Below are 26,806 nucleotides of genomic sequence, written 5' to 3'. Positions count from 1 at the left end.
TTGTCAGTTAAACTGCCTGCTGTTCTTCAGGAAAATTCTTCAGGTCCCAGAAATTCTTTGGTTTTTCAGCATTTTTGTGCATTTTAACCCTTTCCAACAATGACTATGATTTTGAGATCCATCTTTTCACACTAAGGACAACTGAGGGACTCAAATGCAACCATTAAAGAAGGTTCAAATGCTCACCGATGGTCCAGAAGGAAAAACGATGCATTAAGAGCCAAGGGTATAAACTTTTGAACAGAACGAAGATGTGTACTTCTTTTGCCTAAACATCATATTTTTTTAATTTAGTACATCCCTTCAGAAGCTACAGAAGATACTTGCATGTTTCCTAGAAATCAAAATAATAAGTAAAATATTTACCCTGATCTTCAAGAATCAAGTATATGTAAACTTTTGAAGGGGGTAATTTTTGTAAATTGAACATACACCTCTTTTATGTGAATTATCTTATTCAGGTCAGTACTAAATAAAAATAACATGCATTTTGAGTATGATCCCTCTTATTTTTGCTAAAGTCTTGCAGATTCTGTAAGGTGTACGTAAACTTTTTCAACTGTACTTGAACAATAACTTTTTTTACTCAATTTCCTTCACAACGCTATCGTATAGCATCAGAAAAGCTAAAATAATAAGCTGTAAATAATAGTTGGATTTCTTCTTGCTATTATATTGTTTAACTTTGAGAAGTAAAACACAGCATGTCTATACAAAAATGGGTTGAATTCATTTGTGGGCAGTTTCTGCGGTAAAATGATGTTAAGTTTGAGAGCTTCAAAACCTTGATTCGATAGACCAAAACATCAACTTTTTCCTCTGGAAACCGTTCACTTTCGTTGTGTGGAAAACTAGCAGCGTCATTATTCCACTAAACGTGTTTCATGGAACCAAGGAAAAATCTGGAACCACCTTAAATGTAAAACGTGGCCAGAAACCAACTGTTCCTTTAAAAGTGTTCTTATGAACTCAAATCTCAGAAAGTGAAACGACAATTCAGCGGGAAGAGTTTGGACCGCACTGCGGCGTCGTGGGAAGTTAATAACCTACAACACTTGTGACTGAGTGACTAGGAAGGGAAATAAAACTTTTGTTTGTTTTAACTATTTCTTTTCGAGCGATCAAAATGGTCGAAAGGGGTTGCTGTGTTTCAGTAGGTGAGTGTTTTTTCGACTACTACACGTCAAAAATATTGGTGATAAGAAGCAAGAAAGTGGGAACGCTGAATCGCTTCACTCAAGCTTTAGTTATAGCCTATGTCATCGGGTAAGTTGCTGGTAAAATAAATACATAAAGAGCAATGTTTACACTCCAGTATAATGAAACTGTATTCTTAGATAGCTTCCTTATTTGATTACAGGTATGTGTGTGTTCTCAAGAAGGGCTACCAGGACACAGACACCGTCCTCAGCTCTGTCACGACCAAAGTGAAAGGCATTGCTCTTACAAACACCACTGAGTTGGGGGAACGGATCTGGGATGTGGCTGACTATATCATCCCACCTCAGGTAGTCCGTCGATTTGACGAAGAGGAGGTACAGGCTAGATAATTTAAATGGCCATACATCACTGGTGCCACAACCACTTTCCTGGGTTATGAGGAGGATATGACTTCACCTGCATGCTCATACTCATTGTATTGTGTTCACTGTTTCGTTTACTCAAGGGCTATGTGCAGTCTTTGGCATTAATATAACAATGTCTCTTGGACAATCAGTGATGGGTGTAGTTTGCTTTGAACTTAAACAAGTGGTTTTCAACCTTTATAGGTCCAAAGTCATTCAGACTTGTTATAGTCAATATTCAAAGCCTCTCTACACAGGCTGTGATATTTTCTCTTATGCTGCAACGTAAAGTATACTTATTTAATGACAGAACTAGGGCTGATTAACCTAGAGTCATTTCAAATAGAAAACTAAATGAATATATACTTACAATGTTTTCTTCATTTTCTGAAAGCAGACTTTTATTCAAAAACTGGTCACACTGGTTGACTAGTAATTAACATTTCAAAAGAAACATAATACGAGTAAATAGGTTGTTTCTGAAGAGTAGCCTACGGAAACCACAGAATTTGTTTACACAAATTTGTTAACAGTTGTACGCTGCATTAATAATGTCAACACAGTGGTGCTGAGTTTCTCCTAATCTTCAGATTTAGCGTTTGAATGACTACATTATTAAAATAATCAAAAAAATTTTTATTTGAACTAAGGATAGACATTTGTTTGAGAAATGTTCTATAAACATTTTTTTAATCAAAACTGCACAATAAACATGTGACCATACTGTTTGCTTAACAGCGATGAACGTGATTTGCCAGTTTACACTGTCTCTAAGGAAATTAACAGTGTTCGTGCCTCTGGCATTATTCAATTATGAGGAAGTATATTTTTAGGTATTACTTGAAATCACATGCTTTTTGAATGTTTCAGGAGGATGGATCATTCTTTGTGCTGACCAATATGATCATCACCCCAAATCAAACACAGTCAAAATGTGCTGAGGTAAGTCATTTAGAGAGACATAATTCCTTTTTTTCACTTAGTAAAAAAGAAAGTGATTAAAACAAACTTTCCTTGCTGAAATCAAACACCGAATACTTGATACTACTGATTTTAATGTAATTGTACTTTTTTTTTTAATAATAGAGAAAAAGCTGAATTAATAAATAGCAGAATTAGAAAATGTTGCTTGGTCAGTATCTTGTATCATGTATCTAATTTTATTTTAACTTGTGTAACTTAGAATCCGAGCCCAGCATCCATATGCCATTCTCACAAGGACTGCAAAAGAGGCTTCAATGATGCTCGTGGAGATGGTATGGGTCAAAACGTACATTAAATGCAAGACGACACTAAAGCCTGGAATACACTACATGATTTTTGCCCCGATTTCCTCCGATTTAGAGTCTGAAGAAGGTGATGCTAGTTGCTGAAAGTCAGAGCCAGTCTGCAGATTTCATTGAAAATGCGTAGTGTATGATGGTCAGACTGATTTTTTGCTTTAGACTCTGATTCCACCCAGTCGGAGGATATCAAACAGCATATTTTCAGCCGATTTTAGAACATGTCTTCTAGCAAAAAAGTGCACGTTTCTGCATGAGTTTGTTGTGATCGAAACAACATACAAAGCCTGCTAGTGTATGATCCTCAGTCATCTGTAGTGATCCTCTGTCACTATTTACAAAGTCGGTAAGTCTATGATGCCTAGTGTTTTCAAAATCTGTTCAGACTTTAAAAGTTGTGTAGTGTATTCCAGCCTTAAATGTGACTTGTCATATGTGACCCTGGACCACAAAACCAGTCATAAGGTTAAATTTTACAAAACTGAGATGTATACATCATTTGAAAGCTCAATAAATAAGCTTTCTATTGATGTATGGTTTGTTAGGATATGACAATATTTGGCCGAGATACATCTATTTGAAAATCTGGAATCTGAGGGTGCAAAAAAATCAAAATACTGAGAAAATCACCTTTAAAGTTGTCCAAATTAAGTTCTTAACAATGCATATTACTAATCAAAAATTACATTTTGATATATTTACAGTAGGAATTTTACAAAAAAATCTTCATGGAACATGATCTTTACTTAATTTCCTAATGATTTTTGGCATAAAATAAAAAACGATAATTTTGACCCATACAATGTATTTTTGGCTATTGCTACAAATATACCCCAGCGACTTAAGACTGGTTTTGTGGTCCAGGGTCACATATTTGCAATCCTATCGGTTTGACAGCAAACACCATCTTTTTATATACATAAAACAATGCATTTAATTTTTTTCAGGTGTTCGGACAGGCAGATGTGTCACTTACAATGAAACAATGAAAACTTGTGAAGTTCTCTCCTGGTGTCCTTTAGAGAAGATTGTTGAACCCCCAAGGTAAAATCCTATATATGTATATATTATACATATGTGTGTCATAAATGTGTCATTTTTAGGGGTTCAAGCACGGATCAGTGATCTTCACCTAAAACTGACAGCGCAGTTGGCGCCGATAGCCTTGTGGGCCGTTGCGCTCCAGGCGTCCCGTGTTCGAATCCCGACTTGAGGACCTTTTCCGATCCCACCCCCTATCTCTCCCGCTTCGCTTCCTGTCATTACTGATCTGTCCTATCACAATAAAAGCAAAAATGCCAAAAAAACAAATCTTAAAAAAAAAACTGACAGTGCAGACCAAACCATAAGTCGTAGAAACTTGAAACTTTGAGGGATGTAGTACTCACACCGCCTACAACGTGACCAAGTCTCGCCACTATCAGCCTGAGGGGGGCGCTACAACAAACAAAAGTATGAAATCGCTTGTAACTCCTAAACCAGGGTTCCCCAAATCTTACCCTGGAGGTCCAATGCACTGCAGAGTTTAGCTCCAACCCTGATCACACTCACCTACCTGTTATTCTCTAAGGATCCTGAAGACCTTGATTAGCATGCTCAGGTGTGTTTGATTAGGGCAAGAGCTAAACTCTGCAGGAAAATGGATCTCGAGGTCCAGATTTGGTGATCCCTGTCCTAAACCATCGGTCGCAGGCTCAAGTGTCTTATGTTGTTGGAACTAGTCCTAGGTGCAGAAAGATTCTGTGGTTAGTGAATATCAATAATTATCAAAAAAGTTGAACTTTCGACTCACCATCGCAAAGGGACTTTCGAAACTTTCGCAGGGTCACTTTTTAGTAAAATGCCTGTGACTCCTAAACCGAGTGAGATGTCTTCACCAAATTCAGAAAACTTAAATAAGAGCTTAATCTGAGGTCACAGCAAAAAAATCGCTGAGCTTGGCCACTTGGTAGAGCAGTTAGAGAGAAAAAAACATAAAAATGGCTATAACTGCACAACCATTTGTCTTTTCAACATGAAAATCGGTGTGCATGGTCTTGGTCCAAAGTGGCGCAAGTGTCTTTAAGGACATTTGCCTATCGCAAAAAACAGAATTGGCTGACGAAGTCCAATTCTCTGAAATATATAATAATAAAAAAAAATGTTGGTATTTACCCTTTGGAAGCTTTAACGGGGTAGTTTAGAAAAGGGGCCTGTCCAAATATACCCAAACTTAAAACTTCACAAAACCTGGTGAGCACATGAGATAGGTGATTCTAAACAAGCATGCAACGTTTTAAGGAGATCGGACCACAGCTGGCGCTTTAACAGTCATAAATGTTAAAAACACAATATTTCTTTGGTAAATTACCTGGATTTGCCAAAACTGCTTTTTTAAATCATTGATTTAGGTTTACAAGCTGGCTAAATATTGTCTTTTTTTATGTGCTCACATGCCTTAAAGCACTTGAAACCTGGTTATCACTGCTTGCATCTATATTTTTCTTTATATGCCTTTAAAAGCCTTAAAAGCGCTTGAACCCTGGATATCACTGTTTGCAACTATATTTTTCTTTATATTTGATGGTAACTATGTTGGTAATTATGTTTTTTTTTTCTTCTTGACATCTCAGTCCACCACTTCTGGCAGATGCTGAAAACTTCACTGTGCTCATAAAGAATAACATTCGTTATCCCAAATTTAACTTCAACAAGTAAGCTTTTTTCCATTTTACTTTAAATTTTACTTAGATGGCTGCAAGAAAGTGAACTGAAAAGTGAATTGTCTGCCAATGTTTTAACTGAATGAAACCTGCTCCTTATGTCCTTACAGAAGGAATATTCTACCAAATATAAATAGCTCCTACTTGACGCAGTGTGTGTTCAGCCGTAAGACAGACATTGACTGCCCGATCTTCAGACTCAAAGACATTGTCGAAGAGGCTGAAGAGGATTTTCAGACCATGGCAGTCCATGTAAGAGACTTAATTTATGTTTATCTGACATTGCTGTTTTAAGAATTAAAATACACTTAATGCCAATATTAGGAAATGTTTTAATTGTCATTTCTCATTTTGTGCATTTTTTGCTTCTTAGGGGGGAGTGATGGGAGTGCAGATCCGGTGGGACTGTGACTTAGACATGCCACAGAGCTGGTGTGTGCCTCGCTACACTTTTCGCAGACTGGACAACAAAGATCCTGAAAACAACGTGGCCCCTGGGTACAACTTCAGGTAGGAGGTGTTTGCAGTTAGTAAAAGTGATTAAAGGTTGCATTAAATGAATGTGGTTTGATTAAAACTTTACAGATTTGCTAAATATTACAAGGAAAGTGATGGCACAGAGACAAGGACGCTTATCAAGGGTTATGGTATTCGCTTTGATGTCTTGGTATTTGGCCAGGTGAGACACTTTAACCTTTCTAATGTTATAAGTTATGTAGGTTAGCATTAACAGTCGTTTAACACATACTAAGTACTTTTGTTTCTGATACAGGCAGGAAAATTCAATATCATACCAACGCTTTTGAATATTGGTGCAGGCTTGGCACTTTTAGGCTTGGTAAGTATGTCTGTTAATCATTGGAATACAATCATTTTAAAAAATTACAGCTGACATGGTAAACATTAATTTAAAAAAAATGGGAAATCCCATGGTGTATACCGTCAGGAATATACCGTTGAAGTCAAAGTTTACATTCACCTTACAGAATCTGCAAAATGTTAATTATTTTACAAAAATAAGTTGGATCGTATAAAATGCATGTTTGTTTGTTTTTTAGTACTGACCTGAATAACAACTTCCACAAGAGAAAATAGTTGAATTTATAAAAATGACCTAGCTCAAAAGTTTACTTACACTTGATTCTTAATACGGTGTTGTTACCTGAATGATTCACAGCTGTTTTTTTTTTTTTGTTTAGTGATAGTTGTTCATGAGTCCCTTGTTTGTCCTGAATAGTTAAACTGTCCCACATTTTTTTTTTTGTTATTTTAGCATGAACCCTTTCCAACAATAACTATATGATTTTGAGGTCCATCTTTTCACAATGAGGACAATTGAGGGACTCTCATGCAACTATCACTAAACAAAAAAATAGCTGTGGATCATTCAGGTAACAACACAGTATTAAGAATCAAGCGTATGTAAACTTTTGAACGGAGTCATTTTTGTAAATTCAACTATAATTTTCTCTTGTGAACTATCTTTTATGTGAAATATCTTATTCAGGTCAGTACTAAATAAAAAATAACATGCATTTTCTATGATAATTTTAGTAAAATTAACATTTTACAGATGTAAAAGTTTGACTTCAACTGTATTACATTGTAAAATATATTCAAATGGGAAAAAAAAATCATTTTAAATTCTAATAATATTTCACAACATAACTGGTTTGGTGAGGATAACAGACTTGTGGTCCATTTCAGGTAAATGTTATCTGTGATTGGATTGTCCTGACATTTATGACAAGAAAACACCACTACAAAGATCAGAAATATACATATGTTGATGACTTTGGACTTGTGAGTATTTATGGCCTCATTGAACATCCAAATTCTTGCTACTTACTTCTTAATAAATGTATTTGCTATTTTAACATCATCCTAGTTTGTAAAAAAGTAGTTGTTTTGCTAATAAAAAACTAACATGAGATATTTTCTTCAATTAGTTATCCAATGAAGAATCATAGAAGATCTCCAGGCTACCGATTCAACGCTAATTCTATGCAAAATTCATCATGAATTTAATGTATTTCTCAGGTTTACAAATACAGTTACAAATTAACAATTCAAGTAATTCAGTGAATAAAAAATATATTTGGATAAAATTATAATTGTGGTTTATTTACTCACTAGCTTTGGGGTCATCTGTGTTCTGTTTGCTTAAAAAAGACGGTCAAAAAAAATAAATTCGATTTTATGCTATATATTACGACGTTTGTTCACCCTTGGAAGTTTACCGAGGACCCCTGGTGTTGGTCGACAGACACTACGGGTAAAGCTTTCATCCAGTAGGGGTCAGTAGAGAAACACACACCTCACTATTCCACGTTCAGGAGGAAGATCACTGCGACCTTTTTCCTCCCGTTAGTTCATGATAGCGGCCGCGTTGAGAGGGAGTCTGGTAACATTGGCCAAGGTGAGTCTTAAAAAACGATTCTGTCATTTGCTCATAGTTTACAATGACATATCCCTAATTTGTTTATCTGCGTCTCACGGCCAAATACAAAGATTAACTGGGAAACGAACAGCGTTGCTTAGATGTGTAAGGCAAGTCTAAACTAGAACACATTGGGTGTAACAATGATACATGGAAAAACATGAAATATCAGCTGACATCTCACAGGAGAGGTCCGTTAGAAGTTGTCTGGATGTAGTTGCTTTAAACAATTTACATAGGCTTTCATTATATCCCTTACACAGTGGTAGTACCGTGGTGAACTGTTGATATGTGGTAATACTTTGATATGTCATTGAACATGTTACATATATTATTATTTTCCATTTCGGATATACCTGGATGAGCAGAATGTACTCTTCACGTTGAGGAAGCTTAAAAAACTCGAAAAAAATCATATATTGTAAGAGCTGCCAATAGTTTTGGGAATTGATGCAATGTTTTCTGTTTACTAGTAAACTTACTTTTTTTAATATTGCCTGATTTATTGGCTTGGTCGACATATTTTGAACTCTCACCATCTGTATAGTTAGAAAAAGAGCTTTACTGGTGGTTAGAGTTCAAAATATGTAAACATGTTTGTTCACACAAACCTATTTCCAATGACTGGATAGTCTTTAAACTGTCATGTGTATGAAAAGTATCTGTGACACTCCAGAAACTAGAGTTTTGAGTTAGTAGCCTATAATAGTACTTGACCTTTGACATTTTTGACCCCTCAGGGTCTGAGTGGTGCCCGGTTGCAGCCGTTGTGCGCCCGCTCCCTAAGTTTGACCTCCAGTCAGAATTTTTCAGAGTCTCCCCCGGCACGGGCTGACAGTACCTTCAAGGTTACCATGGTCCCTGGAGATGGGGTTGGACCTGAGCTGATGACTGCTGTCAAAGAGGTTTTCAAGGTACTGATGCGCTTTCTCCGTCTTTTTTTCAGATGCGAGTAAACTTAACCCGCAATATGACGTAATAGGCTTTATAGGGTTAAACATCTAGGCTTTAGTGGCCACCGCCTTTTGCTTGTTCATGCCTTATACCTTGTTCATCATTACCACTTGTTTCTAATACCTTTTTTACCTCGCCCTCTAGGCAGCTGATGTTCCTGTGGAGTTTGAGGAGTTTCATCTGAGTGAGGTGCAGAACATGGCCAGCGAGGAGAAACTGGAAGAGGTGTTGTCCTCCATGAAGAACAACAGAGTCGCCATCAAGGGTAACTTTTCTAACTGCTGATCATGCTTTAATATTTTGGCTGTCAATTTAACACGTTAAAGAGATAGGTTACCCAAAAAAGAAATGTCATTAATTACACAACCTCTTGTCGTTCCAAACCTGTAAGACTTTTTTTTTTTTTTTTTTTTTTTTTTTTTCCTTCGGAAGTCAAATTAAGACATTTATGATGAAATCCGAGAGCTTTCTGACACTGCATTAACAGTAATGCAACTGATATGTTCAAGACCCAGAAAGTTAGAAAGAACATTGTTAAAAGAGTCCATGTCACATCGTTGGTTCAACTTTACTTTTATGAAGCTGCGAATAAAGTCATTATTTTTGTTTTCTTTGTGAACAAAAAGCTTCATAAAATTAAGGTTGAACTACTGATGTGACATGGACTGTTTTAATAATGTATTTACTACCTTTCTGGGCCTTGAACGTGGTAGTTGCATTGCTGTCTATGCAGGGTCAGAAATATCTCAGATTTCGTCAAAAATATCCTTATTTCTGTTCTGAAGATGAGCAAATGTCATACAGGTTTGAAACGACACGAGGGTGAGCGATTAATGACAGAAATTTCCTTTTTGGGTCAACTATCCCTTTAAATAAGTGCAGGCTTATTAGCATATTGATGTAATGACAAATACTAATTTGGCATTTAAAATTAATTCTCTCTGTGCTTAGGAAAGATTCACACTCCTATGGAGTACAAGGGTGAACTGGCATCATATGAGATGAGACTGAGGTACTTCTTTAACATATAATTGCTGCTTTGTGCTGGTCATGATTCTCCTGCTAGTTTTTGATTGATCGATTATTTCTTCTGTTATGATGTACAGGAGAAAGCTGGACCTGTTTGCCAATGTGGTTCATGTGAACAGCCTGCCTGGATACAGCACCCGCCACAATAACCTGGATCTGGTCATCATACGGGAGCAGACAGAGGGAGAATACAGCTCTCTGGAGCATGAGGTACATGCTGTGCTCACATCGTTTATTTCTGATTGAGGTAGACCTTTTACGGTATTCAAATGATTGATTATCTCTTTCTGTTGGATGTTGACTAGATATTTGAGACATTGAGTTGAACTTGAGAATCTGTGTTAATTTCTTGAATTAAACTTTATTTTGAGCCAGTTGTTCTCAATGAAATAGTTGATCCCATTCACATATTGGGCTGAAAGAATCAACATCTGGAAGAGCATTTATATTTAGGCCTGTCACTTACACACAGCTGACAATTTGCTTTGAAATATAAAAAGCCTCATGTTCTCAATGTTGAACACAGTTGAGCTGCCTTATATTTTTCTGGAAAGTGTAAGATTTTTTTCAGGATGGTTTTGATGAATTGAAAGAACAGCATTTGTTTGAAATGTGTGACCCTGGACCTTAAGTAGAAGGGGTGTATTTGTAGCAGTAGCCAAAAAAAAGCAGTAGTCAAAATTATTGATTTTTTCCTTTATGCCAAAAATCATTAGGATATTGAGTAAAGATCATGTTCCGTGAAAATATTTTCTACCGTAAATATATCAAAACATAATTTTTGATTAGTAATATGCAATGCTAAGAACTTCATTCGACAACATTAAAGGCGATTTTCTTAATATTTTCAAATAGTTGTATCTCGGCCAAATATTATCTTATCCTAACAAATGATACATCAATGGAAAGATTGTTTGTTCAGTGTATAAATCTCAATTTCCAAAAATGGACCCTTATGATTGTTTTTTTGGTCCAGGGTAACATAACTTTTTTGTAACTTTTTAAATGTTTTTACTGTCACTTTTGATCAATTTAATGCATTTTTATTATTGCTTTAATGCATTAAAGGGATAGTTCACCCAAAAATGAAACTTTGATGTTTATCTGCTTACCCCCAGGGCATCCAAGATGTAGGTGACTTTGTTTCCTCAGCAGAACACAAACGAAGATTTTTAGCGAAAACCGGTGCAGTCTGTCAGCCAAATAATGGCAGTGGATGGGCAGCAGACCTTTAAAAGTAAAAAAAATAAAAATACCAAGACAAATCCAAATTACACCCTGCGGCTTGTGATGATACTTTGATGTCCTAAGACACGAAACGATTGGTTTTTGTGAAAAACAGTATTTATATCAATTTTTACCTTTGATAAACAGCCACGTCCATCCGGCTCATTACACGTGTATGCGCTCTGGCGTAGTATACGCAAACGCCATAAGCGATCTGTCGCTTGAATACAACACTCATTGTTTACACAGTGCACAGAGATTGTGGGTATAGCGGCTATTCAAAATGGTAATTACTTGCGCTTATCCTGATTGTTCAAACCGATTTAAAGCTAAAAGATTACGTTTACTTGCACAAACTCATCCGGGACTTTTCACCGATTTCCCCTTACGGCGTTTGCGTATATTACTCCAGAGCGCGTACACGTGTAACGAGTCGGATGATAAACTCGTGCTCAGAACAGATGGACGTGGCTGTGTGGCTGTTTCTCGCAAAAAACGATCGTTTCGTGTCTTAGGACATCAATGTATCGTCACGAGCCGCAGGGTGTAATTTGGATTTGTCTGTGTATTTTTTATTTTATTTTTAAAGGTCTGCTGCCCATCCACTTCCATTATTTGGCTGTCAGACTGCACCGTTTTTTGTTAAAAATCTTTGTTTGTGTTCTGCTGAGGAAACAAAGTCACCTACATCTTGGATGCCCTGGGGGTAAGCAGATTAACATCAAATTTTCATTTTTGGGTGAACTATCCCTTTAATAAGAGTATTAATTTCTTAAAACTCTAGTGTACATCTGCATTATGAGCACCTTTGTGTTTGTAGAGTGTTTCCGGAGTGGTTGAGTGCCTGAAGATCATCACCAGGGAGAAATCTCGCCGCATTGCTAAATTTGCATTCGACTATGCCACCAAGAAAGGCCGCAGCAAAGTGACCGCTGTCCACAAAGCAAACATTATGTAAGTGTGACAGAATTATTCCATCATACAGTTTTGAAGCTAAACACATAGACTCACTCACCTTGGATTATCTTCACAGGAAACTTGCGGATGGTCTCTTCCTGCAGAGCTGTGCGGAACTAGCTGAACTTTACCCTAAGATTAAATATGAAAACATCATTATTGATAACTGCTGCATGCAGGTATAGTTTTCAGTCTTTTATTATCAATGACTAGCATTAAGAATTTTGCCTATATATATATATATATATATATATATATATATATATATATAATTAAAATATTTTCCTGTGGCCCACAGCTGGTGCAGAATCCTTATCAGTTTGATGTGCTGGTGATGCCAAATCTCTATGGCAACATCATTGATAACCTGGCAGCAGGGCTGGTGGGCGGAGCCGGTGTAGTTCCAGGCGAGAGTTACAGCGCAGAATATGCTGTGTTTGAAACGGTTGGTGTATAAAATCTTCATTCATTATACAGTTGAAGTCAAAAGTTTACATACACCTTGCAGAATCTTCAAAAAGGTAATTATTTTACAAGAAATGGGAGGAATCTTGCAAAAAGCATGTTATTTTTTTATTTAGTACAGACTTGAATAAGATATCACACATAAAAGACATTTACATATAGTCCACAAGAGAAAATAATAGTTGAATTTATAAAAATGACCCTGTTCAAAAGTTTACATACACTTGATTCTTAATACTGTGTTGTTACCTGAATGATCCACAGCTGCTTTGTTTTTGTTTAGTAATAGTTGTACATGAGTCCCTTATCGGTCCTGACTAGTTAAACTGCCCGCGGTTCTTCAGAAAAATCCTTCAGGTCCCGCAAACTCTTGGTTTTTCAGCATTTTTGTGTATTTGAACCCTTTCCAACAATGACTGTATGGTTTTGACATTGACTTTTCACACTGAGGACAACTGAGGGACTCGTGTGCAACTATTACAGAAGGTTTAGGTTTCACTGATGCTCCAGAAGGAAACACGATGCGTTAAGTGCCAGGGGGTGAAAACTTTTTGAACTTGAAGTATCTTCTGTAGCTTCTAAAAGGCAGTGCTAAATGAAAAAAAAATATATATTTTGGAAAAATAAGAAAAAATGTACAATGTTCAAAAGTTTACACCCCTGGCTCCTTAATGCATCGTGTTTCCTTCTGAAGCATCAATGTGAATTGCTATGCAGTCTTCATGATGACTTAACATTTGATTTATGTCTTGTATTTACAATCATTATGTCTTGAATTTACAATCAGGGTGCCAGACATCCCTTCGCTCAGGCTGTTGGCAGGAATATCGCAAACCCTACTGCTATGCTTCTCAGTGCATCCAACATGTTGAGACACCTCAAGTGAGTCTTCCACTGTTATTCAGCATTGATATTCTGTATTTAATTTCTTTCACAGTCATATCTTGTGTTTAACCTTTAAATCGCTATGTTTAGATTTTATGTTCACATTAAACATGGTTTTCAGATCTAATTCAGGCAATTTGTCATCTGAGTTTGCCTTTTAAATAACATCCTTTTACATTACAATTACATTAAAACATCTATTTAAATAAAAGTGGTAATATTTCACAATACTACTATTTTAACTTCATTTTGATCAAATAAATGCAACCTTGGTGAGCATTAGAGACTTAAACATTAAAATAATCTAAATTATGCTAAACTTTTAACCAGCTTTAGTGATTGTACTGATGCAAGTGTTTTTTTTTTCTTTCAGTCTTGAGTATCATTCAAACATGGTGTCTGAGTCTGTCAAGAAAGTCATTAAGCAGGGCAAGGTAAGAGATGATTGTGTGTGTGTTGATGTCTGAATGGAAGAGAAAGGTGTAATGTGTGGCTGATAGAACCTCATGCATCTTACATGCTATATAGAGAATGTGAGTATGAGTGTTAGTGTGTTTCAATGTTTTTCTATGAGTTCAAGATGCACAATTTGTTGTTGATGGACATTAATGCATAAAAGTCTGTATCGTCCTGGTGGCATTGGTTTTCATCCTAATTGGTAGTTTCCCTTTGCACAACTGGGTTTGGATGAATGACTCTAATCACAACATGGCACTATATCTTGAAAGGGATAGCTCACACAAAAATGAGAATTCTAGCAAAAACCTGCATGTTGTTCTTGTTCCAAACCCATAAACCCACCTTCAGAACACAAATTAAGATATCTTTGATGAAATCCGAGAGCTTCTACCACGTTCAAAGGCCAGAAAGGTAGTAAGTAGTCTATGTGATATCAGTGGTTCAACTTTAATGTTATGAAGCTACAAGAATACTTTTTGTGCGCAAAGAAAACAAAAACAATATTTCTGTCTATGCAGGGTAAGAAAGCTCTCGGATTTCATCTAAAATATCTTAATTTGTGGTCCAAAGATGAACAAAGGTCTTACTGGTTTAGAATGACATGAGGGAACTGAGAGTAATTAATGACAGAATTTGCATTTTTGGGTGAACTATCCCTTAAACCATGAAACACTTTTAATAAATAAATAGCTTTAGCCCTTCCAGTTTTGTTTCTGCATTACACTTTTGTTGAAGCCTTCTGTGTTTCATGTGGATAGTTTGGGCTTTTTGGTTAGTTTTGTGGGTTGAAGTTCCGCTAACTATCAAACTTCATCTTTTCTTATATTTTATGACTGTCATCTTATTTAAAGACCTCGTGAAATAGTCTGACTAGGGCCGTTTCCTTTTACGTCATGACACTTTTGTTAAAAGTATGTTTAGGTGGAACGTATCAAAGGGCTTGTCCCTTTTTTTTTTTGGTGAAAATACATCATCCTTTAGTTTATGTAAATAAAAAAATAAAACGCTTTACAATAAGATCTAATTTGTTTACTATGAATAACTACATAAGTTATCAAAAATGATGATACTTCAGTATTTTTTTAGTTTAATGTTAAATTAAGCTTAATAAAGTTCATGTTAGCTAATGCATAACTAATGTTACCTTTTTGTAAAGCACAACTGAAGAGATGTATGGTTTGCCGTTAAGCTAGCCTAAAGCACATGGTATTTATAATGGAGGAATTGCGCTGCGTTGAACAGACAAGAACTACACGTTTACCAAATCTTATTTCATGGGGTCTTGAATTCATTATCATCATACGTTCATTTCACTGACACAATGTCCCTCGGTGTATACATTCAGCTTCAGCTTTGGCTCAGTCTAGCCAGCTCTAGGCTTCAAGTTTGTGCTTGTCCATAAATTCTGATGTGGTCTTCACCTTCCCTTTCTCCACTTTTCCTCCTCCGCCGTCACATCCCGTTCCGGGTGTTGTGACCGTCTGTGTGTATTTGTCTGTGTGTCCCAGGTGAGGACTCGAGACCTAGGGGGTTACAGCACCACTGGTGACTTTGTCCGTGCAGTTGTGGCCAACCTGCGCCATCGAGCTGTTTGAAGATGCTTGCCAATATCTATCCAGGATCACCCTATATGTGCCACTTCTGAGCTAAATGTGTTTAAAGACAGCTTTGTCATATCCTACTATAATTTTCTCTCATTTTTCTGGCAGTTTATTTATTTTTCTTTTAATGCATCCATGTACATTTATATTCATTTCTGTTTGTCACCGAATGCATCTTTAACCTGACTTACACTTTTGTTTAAAAGTTTGGGTCGGTATGATTTTTTTTAAAAATGTTTTTTCTTATGCTCACCAAGGCTGGATTTATTTAATCAAAAATACATTTAAAAAAGTGAAATACTAATACAATCAAACATAACTTCTAATTTTAAAGGAAAAAGAATTTCTGTGATGCAAAGTTGAATATCCTTCATAAATCACATGTTCCTCCATAAATGGTTCTAATATGCTGATTCGGTGCTTAAGAAACATTTCTTTGTATCATTTTTAAAAACTGTTATGCTGCTTGATATTTTTCTGGAAACTGATAGTTTTGTCCAGGATTCTTTGCTGAATAACAAGTTCATTTATTTGAAATAGATGTTCATGTGACATTGTAAGGTCACTTTTGGTCAAAATAATGTGCCCTGGCTCAATAAAAGTATTAATTTGTTTCAAAAAAGAAGAAAAAAAAGCTTACCCGAACCTTTTGAACGGTAGTGTATGTCTGATCATCAGTGCTTCACTGAAGTTTTATAGTTAACTTTAGTTTCTGTATGGCTCAGTTTTATTCCTGCTTTTATATAATTTCTGTTTGGGGCTGGTCCTCGTTGAATTGCCTTCGTGATTCCAGGACCTCAGTGAATTTGGTTATAAACACTTTTTCAGAAGCTATTTTTCATATTGAGACTGAAGTGCCAGCAGCGATACCTAATGATGTTTTTCCCCCTTCTTCATGTTACTAATGCAAACATCACTAATCAAATGCTGTTGTCGTATCTCAGGTGGGGAATTATTGGTTTCATTTCATGATGCAAATGTTCATTGCAGGAAGTCTGCTCCGTGCCATTGCTGACTAACTGTGGAAATAATGACTGATTGATATCAAAGGCAAATGATATCGCTCTGCCTCTCAGGCATTTTTGAACGTACCTCAGTCATTGCGGTACTAATCTAGTTGTCTTCATATTTTTCTAAACTCATCACCTGCAGTATTAGTATTTTCACTCATACCTCTTATCTTGGTTTGGGAAGGTGGAAACCACATTGCAAGTTACACAGATTTCTCAAGATGTATTCATGCTTTAAATGAACTGACTGACCAATGTTTTGTCAAAATGTGAATTTTTATTTCTTTTCAATGGCAAAATAAATATGTAAAACCAAAATGATTGGAAAGTGTCACTTTGTAGTCACTGGTATTATGTGGAATGCTTGCATTGTAAATGTTTGCATTTAACATTCTCAAAATCAGTATAAGAAACATGAACTGAATGTTTGAGAAGTGTGTATGTGTGAAGAAAACCTTTTTTTTTTTTCTTAGGTGCACCATATATCCTTGAAAATCAGAATATATTATATTTAATAGGTAAAGTGCATAAATTAATATATAAATTATTCTATGTTCTCTTTGGTGTAGGTTCGCACCCCAGACCTGGGAGGATACGCGACATGCGATGAGTTCACCAGGGCTGTCATCTCTAATCTGGCTGTCTAGACCAATACCAGAACTCCACAAATATCATTTTAAGCACAATCTGCAGCACTGGTTGTCCAGTGTCAAACTCCAATTGTTCAGTATTTCTCAAGCCTTGCTACTGGCTTTTAGTTTATCACATAGTCTACAATAGAGCACAAGCGTTAGAAGAGTCCTATGTTGTCTCTGTCCAGAACCAGTGACATTCCAGACAGTACTGCTTTGATGCTGCTTCAAAAAAAGGTGTATTTATTCAGCTATTTATTGCTTAATTGCAATTGCAACTTGTTCGTTACCATTAATAAAATGTTATATATTATTCTGGCAAGTGTGTTGTCTTTTTAAGTAATATTAAATAAAAACTGCTAAACATTGTGGTGACCCTGCAGGAACAGAAATGTTCTATTAGTCAACCACTATGACCATACATGAAAAAATGAAATAAGAATGAGAATGCCACTTATTTAACAAAATAATATACCTACTTTGTAAAATTACAGGTTCTTATCCACCACCTTCTTTATACCTCCATGTTAAAGAACAAGGTGGATAGCTTTTATCTTTCAAAGAATCAGGCTACTTCTTTTTAAAAATGTCCTTATTGTTATAAACAATCAGAAAACTTTATAGTAAGATTCCATTGTAAGTTAATGTATTAACTAAAATTAACAATGTGCCATTATTTCAGTATTTATGATGTTAGTTAATAAAAATACAGGTGTTTATTTTTTGTCAGCTCAGGTCCATAAATAATGTTAACTTGCAACTTTTGATTTTCATTATGTATTAGTAAATGTTCGAATTAACATTAAGATCAATAAATGTTTTAAAATTGTTTAACAAATATTAATTGTTAATTTTCTGTAATAGAAAGCCTAAGATGTTTTGCTGATTTTTGAGGTGTTTGGAGTAATTTTACCACATTGCGTAGGTTGAAGAACACCTTAAACCAGTTAAACCAGCAAAACATCTATAAAGACTGGGATGATTCAGATTAATACATTAACGTGTTTCTTTTTTCAAGAGTGATCTTTACAATGTTTGGGTTAAATGAGATGAAATACATTTCATAAAACAGACATAAATTCCTGAACACTGAAGCGAACCTAAATGAACTTCCTGCAGTTGTCATAATCTACAGTTACAAATTACAAATGTTAATTATTTTACCAAAATAAGAGAGGCCATACAAAATGTATGTTATTGTTTATTTAGTACTGCCCTAAATAAAATATTTTACGTAAAATGTTTACATATAGTCCACAAGAAAAAATAGTAGCTGAATTTATAAAACAAATACTCGGTTCAAAAGTTTACAACCCCTTGATTCTTAATACTGTATTCTTACACGAATAATCCACAGCTGTTTCGTTTGTTTGTTTGTTTAGAGATAGTTGTTCATGAGTCCCTTGTTTGTCCTGAACAGTTAAACTGTCTGCTGTTCTTCAAAAAAAAATCCTTCAGGTCCCATAAATTCTTTGGTTCTCCAGCATTTTTGTGTATTTCCAACAACAACTATGATTTTGAGAACCATCTTTTCACACTGAGGACAACTGAGGGAATCATATGCAACTATTACAGAAGGTTCAAACACTCACTGATACTCCAGAAGGAAAAGCCATGCATTAAGAGCTGGGGGTGAAAACTTTTGAACCGAATGGAGATGGTACATTTTTCTTATTTTGCCTAAATATATTTTTTCATTTAGTACTGCCCTTCAGAGGCTATAGAAGTAGTTACATGACGATAGTTATTTATTTTGGTAAAACTATTACAATTTTTAATGATTCTGAAAGGGGGATGTAAACTTTTGACTTGAACTGTGCAGTCTCTCCAACACGCAACACCACAACCGGCCGCAGGGTGGCGCATTGCACCTAAGCGCCTCCTGCACATTCCCCTTTCCTGGAAGCAAGTCGTCCGCCAGATGTCGCGGCGTCTCTGCGTGGGAAGAGGAGAGGAGGGGCCTGGCCTGGGAATCTGCTGCTTCCCATTCCAGGCGCAGGGGCACAACATGGCGGATTAGGAGGTGAGCGACGCGCCCGGATACAACGAACAAATCGTGGGATTCTGATTCCCCGTGTCGCGGAGAAGGCAGGAATACAGGCTTTTCGGAAAGCTTACGCACGCCTTCAAGACTTCCCGAGACATGCATTTTGGATATCAGTAAGCGCCTTCGTCGCTTTGCCCCACTCCAAATTGGCTGTCTGTCCGAGATCATTCCTATCACCCAGGCCCCCCACCCCGAACACACTCTTGGTTCCTGGGGTGTGGAGACAGGGGCCGGGGAAGTGGAAAACAATCGCACTTTATCTGGAACATCAAGCTCCGTGGTGCGGGACAGGGCTGTCAAGGTAAGTTACATCGCTGCTTCTCTGAGTATATTAACAGCGCAAACTTCTGTTCATCGCCTCAGTTTGATATCTAACCCTTGTGTCACTCAGGTTTTGTCACGTTAGTGGGTCGTCTAGCCAAAGAAAGCAAAGCCCTTTGTGGCACATCCGAGACCCAGGCGCAGATTTATGTAACGTTTACGCACCGCGCACGGGTGTCTTGGGAGCGCACCCAATAATGTTTGAAGCAACGCGAACATTTGCCGAACTAGCTGGGAGGCAAGGAGGGAAAAATGAGGGGGTGGGGTGGGGGTCTGCCGAGAAAAGGGAGGGGGAGAGGAAGAGAGACACGCATAGCTTTTAGTGGAAGTCAGGGAGATTGTGCGCCAGAACGCAGGCGTGATTTCTGACTGGACACAATGAGACGTTATGAAAGATTATTCACTTGATACATCGTGTCAGTGTTAGTAGAAACTGGATACGCTATGAAAATAAAAGTGATGTCTGACAGAATTTTTAAAAAATTATCCCAAACGGAGTACTTGGTAGCAATCTTATTTCTAACTTAGTACATAGTAGCAACTGGACTAGATACATTGTAACAAAATAAACGTTTCTAGGCTGGATACATAGTAAAATAGTAATGCCTTTGAAATGTATATTTTACTAATATTATTAATTTACAACTTGATACATTGTAACAGGATACATGATTTCGGTCTCGGTAAATAGTAATATTGGATATTTCTAGAATGGATGCACCAGTATTTATTTCTGACTGGATATATTTCTGGACACCTAGCAATATCAGTGTTCACAGATTGGATATATTGTAACAGTATAAATGAATTCAGGCCGGATACAGGTTTCAATATCACTAATTTGTTATTGGATATATTCTGTAACATTAATTGTCTCAAACTGGATGCAATAGCAAATAATTTCAGAAATAATTCTGACCGAGTATATTGTAACAACATAAATATTTTCTGGCTGGATAAATTACTACTGATGATTCCAGATTGGATAAATTGTGGCTATGTGAATGTTTTCTGACTGGAAAAATTGCGACTATTTATGGTTCCAGACTGGTAATCTGTAGCTATGTTAATGATATCTAACTGGATGCATTATAATGTTAGGAGTGAGTAACACTGTTTATGTTGTAGCAACATGACTGATTTCTGACAGGATAAATTTGAACTATTAATCCCTCCAGACTAGATACATTGTAGCTATGCATATTATTTCTGTCTAGATACATTGTAGCAATATTAATCGTCCCAGACTGGATACATTCTAAACATTGTAACAGTAACGGATGGGAAGACAATGGGAGTCCAGTGCGTTCGCGTCACGCGCTGTGGTCGCTGAAAGTGAACATATTGATCAGCGCTTTGTCGCTACATGTTTTTAAAGGGTGGGCTGTGTGGAGGGGAGGAAAGGGGGAACGCGAGGGAGCTTTTGTGGACACAAACACAGGAATTATGCCGCTCAGACGTCCAGTCAATTGCCCTATCCATTGTCTGCACTTGCTAACAAGTTGTCATGCGAATCCGTCCGTTTTTTACATTATAAATCGGAGTTTGGCTTCATCTCGATCGCCACTGCAGTGTTAGCATGCCTGGAGAATACTAAATTGAGAATCTAGTCACTCACTACACTAGCTTTATAGCCTCTCTTTCACTGGTTATGTGCTTTGTATGAATGCTCACATGACAAATTATTTAAGGAGCTTATTATTTAAGAGACTTTCTGTATTGTTTTTGCGTTTTGAATGTGAGAGAACGTTTGGTTAGGTGATGCAGTGCACCTAACCATGTGATACATTGAGGTATTTGCTGGTTATTGTTAAAGCATGTAGAATGTGTTGTACATGGTAAAATTAGACTGTTAAAAGATGAGTATTGATGCAACATTGTGACTATAGTCCAGTCACTTTTATTAGCTTTATAGCAGCTTTACAGTAATAAGCAGGAAGGTGTTAATGTTGCGAAATTCATCAAATTTCAAAACATCTTGAATTTTGTCTTTAAAGCAGCTCTACGGAAGACAATTGTGTCATTATGAAACTCCAGCGGTTTAAGTTTTTGTGTTCTCAACTGAGTACAGTACAGTCGGATAATTAAGATTTTCTGAATATTAATTATCTTTTAAGTCTGAGTATGCCAAAGGTGGCTTGGACACACAGATGTCCAAAACCTGTCTAGAATTTAATCAGTTAGCTCCAAATCTGCAAAATATATTTTGTACATTTTGTTCTCTGCATTCTTAACTATTCAGCTGGTGTCATTATATATTTGATGTCATCGGTCTAGCCTCACTCGGCTTGGGTTTCTCTATCGACTCGTCCTGTTTGGACCTGTTATTACTTCTTCCTGAAAGCAATGAGGTTATGAAATAGACCTGCACCTTCGGCAACCAGAGAAACTAGAGATGACGCCCTGTAGTTCTCCCACAGCTTAACTTTGTGATGATCCAGTGGTCTAAGTGAGTAGTTAAATGGCATTACAGCACCTGCAATACCTGTGTGGGTTTTTGCAGTGTAATTATCACAGGCATTAGATGTTTTTTTGCATACAGTCTGACACAATTTAAACAAAGTGCATTTCTAAAGAGATTATTTTGCAACAGTATGAATATGCCCATTTTTGGTATGTATTTTGTGTGTAGTGTCATCATCATAATCATAATGCGTCCATTTAACATGCACTGTCAAGTAAAGCAAAGTAGAAATGAATGCACTTGTGTTATGTTCTCATTCCACTGGTTGCAATGATTTGTGTTGTGTAATAATCCAGTCAAGGCGTCTTAAAGGTATGCTGAAAATTTATGATCAGGCTATTCAAGATGTAGATGAGTTTGTTTCTTCATCAGAACAGATTTGGAGAAATTTAGCCTGGATGGACTAGAGTTGTCTGCATACTTGTGGATTATTGTGTTTGGGCTCTCATTGTGATGGCACCCATTCACTGCAGAGAATCCGTTGGAAAGCAAATGATGTAATTTTGTAAAATTTGTCTAAATATTTTATGATGAAGAACTCATCTATATCTTGGATGGCCTGAGAGTGAGTAATTTTTTAGTAAATTAACATTTTTGGGTGAACTCTTCCTTTAATAAGCTATATTTTTGTTAGTTTTTTTGCAAAAAAAAAAATTTGACCCTGGACCACAAAACTAGTCTTAAGTAGCAAAATGATTGATTCTTCTTTTATGCCAAAAATCATTAGGATATTAAGTAAAGATCATGTTGCATGAAGATATTTAGTAAATTTCCTAACATAAATATATCAAAACTTAATTTTTATTAGTAATAGACATTGCTAAGTACTTCATTCGGACAATATTTATAATTTTTTGCGCCTTCAGATTCCAGATTTTTCAAAAGTTGGATCTCTGCCAAATACCATTAAAAATGTACCCTTATGACTGGTTTTGTTGTCACATTTGATAAACATTGCAAATTATATTAAGTTTGTTTGCAGCATAATAATGTGTTCTATAAGTCCCGCAGGCTTTTTCTGCTATGATGAACTTCTGATCCAGTTTCTGTGATTAGTAATTTTTCATCTGCTTTTTGATGCGAGACTTTTGAAGTCCTGTCCTCAGAAGCAGTTTAGCCAATTACAGATGTCAGAGAGGATAAGCCATTGGATCAGTGGAGAGGGTGGCGTCTTGGGCGTTGTTTTCCTCCTAACTTTCAGTAAGCACAAGGGCCTGGGCAGAATGCATGCCAGTTTATATTAGCAAAGGATCCTGGGAGTTTTTGAGGCTGACAGGTTTGATGACTTGATATGAAGTGAATTCTGTTGCTTTAAGTAATGAAGTCAATCAAGTTTGTTTTCTTAAAGGGACAGTTCACCAAAAAAAGTCATTTACTCAAACTATCTTTCTTTCATGTAACTGAAAAGATTTTGAAGTTTTAAAAAAATCAAACTATTGTTTACAAATCAGACAGAAACGTTAACAGATCACCGAAAGTGAAGATTGGCAATGAATATCACACAGAAAACCTGAAATATAAGTCCTGGGAACCACTTTTATGATATGTATATGGTGATTTAATGTCCTCTTTGAAGCTTGACAGCCCTAGTTCTCATTCACTTTAATTATGTTGAAAACCGAGCCAGGATATTGTACCTTTTGTTTAAGAAAGCATGTCATACAGGTTTAAAATGACATGAGGGAGAGTAAATCATGACAGATTGTTTTCACATACGTTTTTTCCCCCTCAGATTCTGTGTCAAATTCGAGAGAGAAACACATGAGTTGTGAGAGAGTGTGCTTTTTCGGATGTCCACTGTATGTGTGGACTCACTGTGTGGCTCAGTCTGACTGTGTGCTAAATACTGACCTCATCTTTGCCACTTCCTGCCCTCTGTGTGTGATGTGGCTAGACCAGAGCATTCTCTGGGAAACCCTGACACAAGACTGCTGGCAATAGACCACACCATCCCCTTCCCCCCTAGATGGGTTAAAGTTATCCTTTTAACCTAATTTCAGTTCTTGGCACAGAATTTCTCAAGTCATATTGTGGGAATGATGAAGTATTTCTATCTCTAGATACTGTTTGTGACATTCAAATATTAAGATATGATATTTATAGGAAATTAGGCCTAGGAACTAGAAAACAGTTGTACAAAATCTAGGGCTGTCACGATTCCTCAAATCAAAAATACCGGAAGTGGTGCATTCCACGGATGAGAATCCATGAAATGCATTATTAGACCGTTTTCAAAGGCTGCATAATATATTAAACCCATTTAAAAATCATAATAAAACATAATGCTGGTCTGAATTCATAAACGCTATGATTCGATTTGGGTAAATATATGCAATGCATGTTTATAAGATGAGCTTTAATTTTTTATATGAGTGTAGGTTATGTACGTGTGTGAAGCGTCTGTGATTATTATATTATTATGTTATTATTTATTATATTATGTTCGTATGGGAACGCAGCGTGTGACATTTCATCAGATTTGTAAGGTAAATAATTTATAGACCTATGCAAACACATAAGAATAGTGTTTTCACAACGCCTCATCAGTCGGCCATATTGGCGGCAATAAATGTAAACAGTGCCACTGAACCGTACGAAACTCACATATTTTGCTGATTATTGCTGCTGAAAATGGTCAATTATCATCATGTTTTGGGCTGTACTAATCGGTCGGACTGGGAAAAACATTTGGAGTATTATAGACTGCCAAAAGTTATAACAAATCAAGGAGAAGAGTGGAAAAAACTGTCTGTGGAACAAAAGGCATTTACGGTTGGCCAAACTGAAGCAGCATAACCAGGGCAAGAATCTTGACAACATTTGTGTCTGTTCTTATCATTTTCGATCAGGTAGGTGAAAACATTAGGCTAATATCTTAATACTGCTTGTACATATCTTTACCACCCATTAACTTTAGTTGGTCAAAATATTGCGCCCTTTTCTGCTTACTAAGTCCTTCTCTATATGATTTAGCAGCTTCCACACATTTCTTCCGTGGTTTTGACAGCATAAATTAGCAGGAAAACATATTCAGTAGTATGTTAACCGTGCGATCCATGCTGTTGTTTACATCCGAGTATTGCTACTATGACCACGCATCCAGGTAACTGATCAAATCGTGACATAAGTGCAAACCCTCTATACATCCCTCTATATCTTTTTCAATATGCTAACTGTTCACCATGATTTCAAAATTAAAGCTCAAAGCCTCACTCTGAGTTTGCATGTTTTGATGTCCACATATTCAAGAAATTACAACAGCTGTAGCATTTCTGTCGAAAAATAATGGCCAAATATTAAAGATTATGTGGACATTTGGATTAAATGTTGTTTAGTCAATATTAAACAAAGATAAGATTGTGCAGTAAAGTGTAAAAAGAATTGTCAGGCCGTTGGCACCATCTGCAGTCATTTGTCATAATGCCTAATGTACATTAGCTCTTTTGTTAATAATACATTATGTATTTTAACAGTTTTGTTCAATAAAACCATATGATTACTTGCTTTTGACACTTTATTTGAATTACTTATAATCACCACATTGCTATTATATATGTATTTTTAGGGCTGCACGATTAAATACATGATATTGTGAGGCGCGCTTAGTCAATGAAGCCGGTACTTGTGATTAGTAGTAAATCTCCATCACGTGCGTTCAGCTGGAGCGGCAATTAATATACAGCGCCGTAAATCACTGACAAGCTAAGCACTGACTAAGCACGCCTCACAATATCATGAGATTAATCATGCAGCCCTATGTATTTTAAGTCATTTTAAAGGCTATTGCTCAGGTCTGTTTTTATTACCGCAAAAAAAATAATTAGACTACTCGATTAATCGTCAAAATATCCAACTGATTACTCGATTACCAAAATAATCGTTAGTGATAGCCTTACAAACATCATGCTAAGCCATCATGCTGATATCTTATGTGAGCATCTCAAACAATTGCATCCAACTGTTCGATTAATCATCAAAATAATCGACCGATTACTCGATTACCAAAATAATGGTCAGTGACAGCCCTACAGACATCCTGCTATCCCATGTCAGTATCTTAAAAAAATTTAATCCGACTACTCAATTAATCATCAGAATAATTGACCGATTACTCGATTACCAAAATAATCATTAGTGACAGCCCTACAAACATGATGCTAAACCATCATAATGACATCTCATGTCAGCAAAAAATAAAAATAAAAAAATGCATCCGACTACTCAATTAATCATCAGAACAGTTTTGTTCAATAAAAGCATATGATTACTTGCTTTTGACACTTTATTTGAATTACTTCTAATTGCCACAGTTGCTATTATATATGTATTTTAAATCATTTTAAAGGCTATTGTTCAGGTCTGTTTTTTACGTTGGCCGACAGAGGCCAAACGCGCTGCAATCAAGAAAACACATGCAAACAGAAAAAAACGACAACAAATTAAGAAAACATCTTCATCAGTTTGACAACACAGGCGCTGCAAATCCTCGCAACGCAAACACAAATACGGAAACGCGCTGCAAATTCTCACAACACAACCAAACTCAGAAACGTGCTGCGAACACACGAACGCGCTGCATATAGCTCGGTCCACAACGGAAATGTTTCAGGGGGACCTCAAAAAGTGACGAACCCATCTGGGACCTGATTATTTTTTCAGTGGCTGTTGGTCAGAGCAGAGGTGTTATCGGTGAACTATCACCTTTTAGTGATAGTATCACTTAAATGTGATAGTGATATAAATAATCAGGTAATATAGTGATATA

At 36.4% G+C, this 26,806-nt stretch overlaps 3 protein-coding genes across 4 annotated transcripts in view; all 3 read left to right on the top strand.

The window, feature by feature from the left end:
• Positions 1–970: 970 nt before the first annotated feature.
• Positions 971–7,664, top strand: p2rx4a (purinergic receptor P2X, ligand-gated ion channel, 4a). Its single transcript, XM_073823922.1, has 12 exons — positions 971–1,266; positions 1,361–1,508; positions 2,436–2,507; positions 2,749–2,821; positions 3,796–3,892; positions 5,461–5,541; positions 5,661–5,802; positions 5,924–6,060; positions 6,136–6,229; positions 6,323–6,388; positions 7,258–7,353; positions 7,500–7,664. Exons 1-12 carry the CDS (start codon positions 1,127–1,129, stop codon positions 7,518–7,520), a joined length of 1,167 nt encoding a protein of 388 aa, XP_073680023.1. The 5' UTR covers positions 971–1,126; the 3' UTR covers positions 7,521–7,664.
• Positions 7,665–7,862: 198 nt separating this feature from the next.
• Positions 7,863–17,522, top strand: idh3b (isocitrate dehydrogenase (NAD(+)) 3 non-catalytic subunit beta). Of its 2 annotated transcripts, none has more exons than XM_073823924.1 (11): positions 7,863–7,969; positions 8,731–8,904; positions 9,089–9,209; positions 9,896–9,956; positions 10,051–10,183; positions 12,021–12,154; positions 12,234–12,336; positions 12,456–12,602; positions 13,410–13,504; positions 13,881–13,941; positions 17,147–17,522. In XM_073823924.1, the coding sequence occupies exons 1-11, from the start codon at positions 7,925–7,927 to the stop codon at positions 17,222–17,224; spliced, it is 1,152 nt and encodes a 383-aa protein (XP_073680025.1). In that variant the 5' UTR covers positions 7,863–7,924; the 3' UTR covers positions 17,225–17,522. The 2 variants fall into 2 exon arrangements, with proteins under 2 accessions (XP_073680025.1, XP_073680024.1); XM_073823923.1 differs by lacking the exon at positions 17,147–17,522 and adding an exon at positions 15,475–16,895.
• A 1,689-nt stretch (positions 17,523–19,211) lies between these two features.
• The window catches only part of ptpra (protein tyrosine phosphatase receptor type A), a 42,389-nt gene continuing 34,794 nt past the window's right edge, over positions 19,212–26,806 (top strand). The window contains exon 1 of the mRNA XM_073824204.1: positions 19,212–19,557. The gene's annotated coding sequence lies outside the window, so the exon portion shown is untranslated. The remainder of the gene's footprint in view (positions 19,558–26,806) is intronic.

Source organism: Garra rufa, chromosome 19 (assembly GCF_049309525.1).
Source record: "Garra rufa chromosome 19, GarRuf1.0, whole genome shotgun sequence".
In the NCBI taxonomy this organism is placed as follows: Eukaryota; Metazoa; Chordata; class Actinopteri; order Cypriniformes; family Cyprinidae; genus Garra; species Garra rufa.
Note: the sequence above shows the minus strand (reverse complement) of the source record. Positions and strands in the feature narration are given on the sequence as shown.

Excerpts from the sequence above, each read along its gene's own strand:
- p2rx4a (XM_073823922.1), top strand. The coding sequence starts at position 1,127 with ATGGTCGAAAGGGGTTGCTGTGTTTCAGTAGGTGAGTGTTTTTTCGAC. Across the intron at positions 1,509-2,435 it reads ACTATATCATCCCACCTCAG|GAGGATGGATCATTCTTTGT; the intron begins GTAGTCCGTCGA and ends TGAATGTTTCAG. Across the intron at positions 6,061-6,135 it reads GCCCCTGGGTACAACTTCAG|ATTTGCTAAATATTACAAGG; the intron begins GTAGGAGGTGTT and ends AAAACTTTACAG.
- idh3b (XM_073823923.1), top strand. The coding sequence starts at position 7,925 with ATGATAGCGGCCGCGTTGAGAGGGAGTCTGGTAACATTGGCCAAG. Across the intron at positions 10,184-12,020 it reads ACAGCTCTCTGGAGCATGAG|AGTGTTTCCGGAGTGGTTGA; the intron begins GTACATGCTGTG and ends TTGTGTTTGTAG. Across the intron at positions 13,505-13,880 it reads AACATGTTGAGACACCTCAA|TCTTGAGTATCATTCAAACA; the intron begins GTGAGTCTTCCA and ends TTTTTCTTTCAG.